At 37.8% G+C, this 6,075-nt stretch overlaps 1 protein-coding gene across 3 annotated transcripts in view; it reads left to right on the top strand.

Annotated features, from left to right (window-relative positions):
• rasgrf2a (Ras protein-specific guanine nucleotide-releasing factor 2a) overlaps positions 1-5,755 on the top strand; it is a gene marked incomplete at its 5' end in the record, with an annotated part of 54,347 nt that extends 48,592 nt beyond the window's left edge. For all 3 annotated transcript variants that reach the window (XM_014015103.1, XM_014015104.1, XM_014015102.1), the window contains 6 exon segments: positions 723-807; positions 3,058-3,255; positions 3,342-3,421; positions 3,501-3,618; positions 5,367-5,435; positions 5,507-5,755. In XM_014015103.1, the coding sequence (XP_013870557.1) occupies positions 723-807; positions 3,058-3,255; positions 3,342-3,421; positions 3,501-3,618; positions 5,367-5,435; positions 5,507-5,602 (646 nt within the window).
• Positions 5,756-6,075: the final 320 nt, after the last annotated feature.

The following is a 6,075-nucleotide window of genomic DNA, read 5'->3' as shown; positions in this document are numbered from 1 at the left end:
GTGTTGGGACATTCTTTTGAACAGTGGCTGCTTTGTTTCCCCGATGTATAACTGGTCGCAGTCCTCCTGGCGTTTCTGGTCCCAAAAGGCATTTCTGGTCCCCACCTGTCGTTTTGCTCCTCAGCATGGCTTCCTAAAGACGCTGCAGGATTTCTCAAACATGCATGAATGAGTCAAAGCAAGGCTTTGGGCATGTTTTTTATGAGAGTATAACATTATAATATGATTCCAGTTCCACAAAATGTTAGCAACATTGGTAAAAAAGGATTTTTTGTTTTTACGTCAGCCTATATAAGCAGCTGAAACGCCACCAGTTACTCCAACAAGCTGCTCCAACAATAACATTAGCTTGCTAATGCACATAGCTGTGCTGCGAGGAAAAGTGTCCCCGGGGAAACATTTCACGCAACAAAACGTTCCAAACATCATAACAAAAATAAAAAACATTTTTTGGTATATATACCGCCCAGCACTAGGTCTGGTCATTTTAACCCAGCAGCTGGTTAATTTCAGGTTTGGTTCTGCAGATTGGATCAGAACATGATGTACAGCAACAGCAAATCATATAACTAATTATTAGTTTATTACATGTCTGATACATGTAAGAATCAAAAGACTCGTGCCTTTAAACTGCACTGCTAGCTAGGAGAGCATTTGAACAGAATTACATGATAAAGTACAGAGCAGGTGACAAATCTGATGTTCTGTTTCCTGTCCTGCAGGGAGTTTCTGGGTCAGGGCTGGATGAAGTTGGATAAAACTGAGAGGACGCCGTACATCATGAAGACCAGCCAGCACTTCAATGATGTAAGAACCAAACAATTATTTTACTTTAATCTTTGTTGACTTAGATTTTAAGGCATAAAATATAGAATTAAAACATTAAAAACAGATAGGCAGCCTTGGATCTTTTAAAACAGTTTGATGGCAAAACCATTGACATATATTACTGGATTGGGCGTGGGTAGCGCGTTGCTAGCTACACTGACGTGCACGCACTGGAGCTCTGTTCTGCATTGAGGAGCCTCAACAAAATGAATGGAGGTCAATGGACTGTGAGGCGTCATCCTGATGAAAAACTCTTATAACTTCCTTATTTCTTGCTCAATTTTTACAAACTATGGTTTAAAATAAAGCTGAGGAAATAGTGAGTTTTATAGTTATGGAAAATTTTAAATAAATAACTATTTTTAAATGACTAACAGTGGCTTAAAATAAGTATTTTGCGTTTCACATGTGTTTTCTCATACAAATCAATGAGTTCTGACCAGCTGGATATTCAAACATTTATTTATTAATCAGAACTGAGTCTTAGATATTTGAAATAATAAAATTAATATTTCAAGTGTGTGTGTACTTGAAAGATGAATTTAAACATATAAATGCATGTTAATGTGTTTAACAAATATTTCAATAAAACAACTGTAGAATTGCAAATGTACACAATACAATATATGTATTTATACTGTCAGCTTAAATTTACAAAAGTTTTTGCTGTAAACTACAATAATTTTAACATCAGTAAAAACAAAAAAATTATTTCAGGTCACAAAGAATTGTTTAATGAATATATTTTTATAACAAAGATTATTCTTCAGCTTCAGAATGATGCAGGCTGTATCTGAAGCTGACCCACAGCTGGCACACGTTTTCTTTCTCCTTTTGTTTGGAAAAGTTTAAAAAAAACATAAATACTGGATGTAGACAATATCTGAATAAACCGACCTGTCTGACAAAGTGACTATTTTGTTTATGATGCTCAATCATTACATTAGTGTCTGTCATTAGTGAGTCTACATCATAATTTCTGAATTTATATGCAGTCTAACAAGTCAACAATTCAATAAAGTCCATATTTTACATGTTTAATATTAGTAAATAATATATTTGACAACAGATAAAATCGAATTTAAATAAGGTTAAACATGAATGTTGAAGCTTTTTAATGTTAGCACACAGGTTTTACGATTAAATTAATTAATTTTGGTTAAATATGCATAATATTTACCTGTGAAACAACCTTTTTTGCTCTTGTAAATGTGTTGTAACAATCTATGTAGTTTATAGCAAAGTATTTGAACCATTTTTACATTTATAAAGCGTTTGTTTGCACCGCGCTACGTTCTGCTCGATTTCAATGGTTAGCGTTAGCATTAGCTCAATGCATAAAAATCCCCCTTGCGAAGCACGCCCAGGTCACGTGACGCCCAATCCAGTAATATATATCAATGGGTAAAACACTGAAGGCGATCTTGTCCTTGGCTTAGAAAGTCAACCTGCCTTTAACTGTCATTAAGATCCAAAATCCTTCAAACCTTCAGTCTTCATGTTGAATGTTTAAACACAAGAAAGACTACACTGAAAACACATGAACCCAAAATAAATGAGCCGTTTTTGTAGACAATTTCACTAGTAATACTCTCAAAAATACAAAATGGAAGAATAAACAGTGAATTGTTAATACACTGAGTGAAAGCAAAACAAGAACATCCCTTTATAAATACTGTTTAGATGTTTAGATTATTCTGGAGCCAGAGCACAAGCCCTGACACAATCTCATTACTGTTCAGCCATGTGTCTTCTGTTTTCTGTCAATGTTTTTGATTCCCTGCTACTTGGGCAGCTTTGGAAAAACCCAGACAAAAGAACCATGAAAGCATGCTGCTGGATCAGGAATTAGTTTCTCTGGCATTTTAGGGAAACAACTGAGGAAAACCCACGAGTCACAAATTTAAATTTTACATGACTGAACCTGCATTTTGATACTATTTTTTTCTTTTTCTTTTTCTTTTTGTTTTGTTTTGACAGAAGAACCTTTTGAAGGCTTTTGCTTTATGGAGATTTTACTACCTTCAACAGTTCAACGTATTGTGTTGATGTTGCACACTAACTTTTAAACTGTCTAAACCTTTCAGATTATATTCTGAGACACTCTTCTTATTGCCCCCAACATTTCACTTTTGCAATTTAGAGCTCATTACAAAAGCCACAGAATAATTAATCTCTCTGGACACTGTGGAAAGCCACATCAGTAGGTGAACTCTGTCTCTTCGTCAGATGAGTAACCTGGTGGCGTCTCAGATAGTGTCCCACACTGATGTGAGCTCCCGGGCCAGCTGCATAGAAAAATGGCTGGCTGTGGCCGACATCTGTCGCTGCCTCAACAACTACAACGGCGTGCTGGAGATCACCTCCGCTCTCAACCGCAGCGCCATCTACAGGCTGAAAAAGACCTGGGCTAAAGTCTGCAAACAGGTCTGTTTCCTCAAACTGAGCAAGCTGTTATCAAAACACCTCCTTTGTCACAAAAAAAAAAATTCTGATCTTGTTTTTTTTTCCAGACAAAGGCGCTGATGGACAGACTGCAGAAGACTGTGTCGTCAGAGGGCAGGTTCAAAAACCTCAGGGAGACACTCAAAAAGTAAGTAGGGTTACGGAATGCTGATGAACAGGTAAATCCAGTGCAACAAGCTGGACGCTTTGCTTTTCTTTGAGTGCAGCTGCAACCCTCCATGTGTCCCCTACCTGGGCATGTACCTCACTGACCTGGCCTTCATTGAGGAGGGGACGCCCAACTTCACTGAGGAAGGTCTGGTTAACTTCTCCAAGATGAGAATGGTAAGAAGCTAAACCCTCCCTTCAGACTTTGGTCCTGGTGTCAGAACAGTTTCTGTCCAGCAGACACAAATGGGTTTTCAGAAAATAAACTAAAACAAGAGATCCTTGGGTTTCGGCTCTTAGCTTGTGTCTGGTTCCTCATTTGACATTTTGAGCTGGAATTTGGTGTGTTGGGAGCTGTGATCACCAACATAGTATAGTACAGTCAAATCTGAAAGGGATCCATGATTAGTTGTAACATTAGACTTTATTTGATAAACATTTATTTTAGCTGTAAAATAAAGACTGTAAAAATACTGTAGGKTGTTTAGTTTTGTAAATTTTTAAAAATATATTTTAACACGGACGGAGCCATTTTATTTACACACAAAGCATTCTGGGTAAATGATGATGTGGATAGGTCCTCGGTGCGAGGCTGCTAGCAGATATATCCACCCTGAAGGTTAATCTTGGACAATATCTGATGATCGACTCTTTTAAATGAAACCAGAGAGCGTTGACAGAGAGGAGAAGGTAGAAATGACTCAGCCTGTAACTGAAAATATAGATGGAGGACAACAGAGCTGCTTCATGGAAGAAGAACCTCAGCTTAGCTTGTTAGCCTTTGCACTAGTGCTGATGCTATATTGCCTTATACTGTATGTATTAGCTCGGCGCTAGCACGACAAACTAACAAGCTAAACTGAGGTCCTCCATCCATATTTTCAGTTACAGGCTGAGTCATTTCTACCTTCTCCTCTCTGTCAACGCTCTCTGGTTTCATTTAAGAGGCAATAGATATTGTCCAAGATTAACCTTCAGGGTGGATATAGCTCGCTAGCAGCCTCACACCGATAACCTAGTTGATGTCATCATTTACCCAGAATGCTTTGTGTATAAATAAAATGGCCCCATCCGTGTAATATATTTTACACTTTTAGTTTAAAAATGATAAAACTGAACATTTTACAGCATTTTTACAGTCAATATTTTACAGTTAAAATATAGGTTTATTAAATAAAGTCTAATGTTACAACTAATCATGGATCCCTTGAAATTTAAAATGGTGCCTACATGGCAGGTCCCATCAAAGTTTACTGAGTAACTTTTTTAGTTGCTCCATATCATTATGTTACAAACAAGCCTCTAGATGTCACCCAGTTTTTATTAACTAGTTCTTAAACCCAGAACTATTACACGCATTTGTTACTTTTTTTAAATCCAGTGGTTCAGAAACATTTTTTTTCTTCATAACAGTGATCGGTTCCCTCTATTCAATGCAACTGCTTGACAGATATTTACTCCTTTTTTCTCTAACTGCCTATCTTTGAAACTTCACCTCATTGGTCAATCATTTGAAGGTGGCACCTGGGGTGGGCAAAATAAGGCGCCAGGGGTGTCACTTGCCACCCGGCCACCCCTCTGGCTCCGCCCCTGAACCTAGGTTATGTGTTCAAATTAAAAGAGCTCATTCAGTGAGGAGTATATGTCTTTAGGGTGAAAAAATGTTACAAACAGCAGAATTTCTTTCCTAAGAACATTTTTTTTATTTCCATCCAACTTGTTGTTTTAAAGTGAACATTTACTGGGAGCTGTATTGTAGTCATCTAAAGGTAGACTTACCTGATCTCTGAGAGTTTATACAAAAATATTAAACAGAAACACTGACTGCAGCATGTTGTATTGATTCCAAACCGTATCTAATATGAATTCAATCATATTTTACAAACACATCTAGAGAATGACTTTACCTTTCTGTCCTCTGACAGATTTCTCATATTATCCGGGAGATCCGTCAGTTCCAGCAAGCACCTTACAGGATAGAGCATCAACCCAAGGTTTGTCCAAAAGACCTTAAAAACTGGCCTTTCTGAGAAACATGAATAATTAGAAGTGTTACTTTTTCCAGGTAACTCAGTTCCTGCTGGATAAGACGTTAGTGATGGATGAAGATACCCTGTATGAGCTCTCACTGAAGCTTGAACCACGAGTACCACCTGGTTAACTTGTATACAACAACCCTCACAGACCTGTCTCCAGATGTGGGAAATCCAAGTCCAAACAGCAAGGCTTGTCCCAGAACACACAGGCAGACATTGGGCCTCATGCAAGAACATGTTCGTATTCTTATCCCAAATTTCTCTTACCTTTGTTCGTACAAAGGGTTCGTACAAACATGTCACATCAGATTCAACAAACTCTTCTATCTTCAGGAAAAGTGCGTAAATGAGCTGCGTAAATTCCACCGGTTCGTATCCAGCTGCTCGTGCACGAGAGAGGAGATTAGCATTATTACCACCCCAAAAACACCATATAAGGCTYTGTTTCCTGCCTCAGATACAAGGAAGTGTCCATTCATGAAAATGATAACGATAATTAAAAAGGAAAACTTTACGAGTTCAGAGATTGAAGTCCGTCTGTCAGAGATCCAGAAAAGAAAATCTGTCATTTTTAGCAGGTCAGCTGTGGAATAAAAAG

Source organism: Austrofundulus limnaeus, unplaced genomic scaffold, assembly GCF_001266775.1.
Source record: "Austrofundulus limnaeus strain Quisiro unplaced genomic scaffold, Austrofundulus_limnaeus-1.0 Scaffold123, whole genome shotgun sequence".
In the NCBI taxonomy this organism is placed as follows: domain Eukaryota; kingdom Metazoa; phylum Chordata; class Actinopteri; order Cyprinodontiformes; family Rivulidae; genus Austrofundulus; species Austrofundulus limnaeus.
Note: the sequence above shows the minus strand (reverse complement) of the source record. Positions and strands in the feature narration are given on the sequence as shown.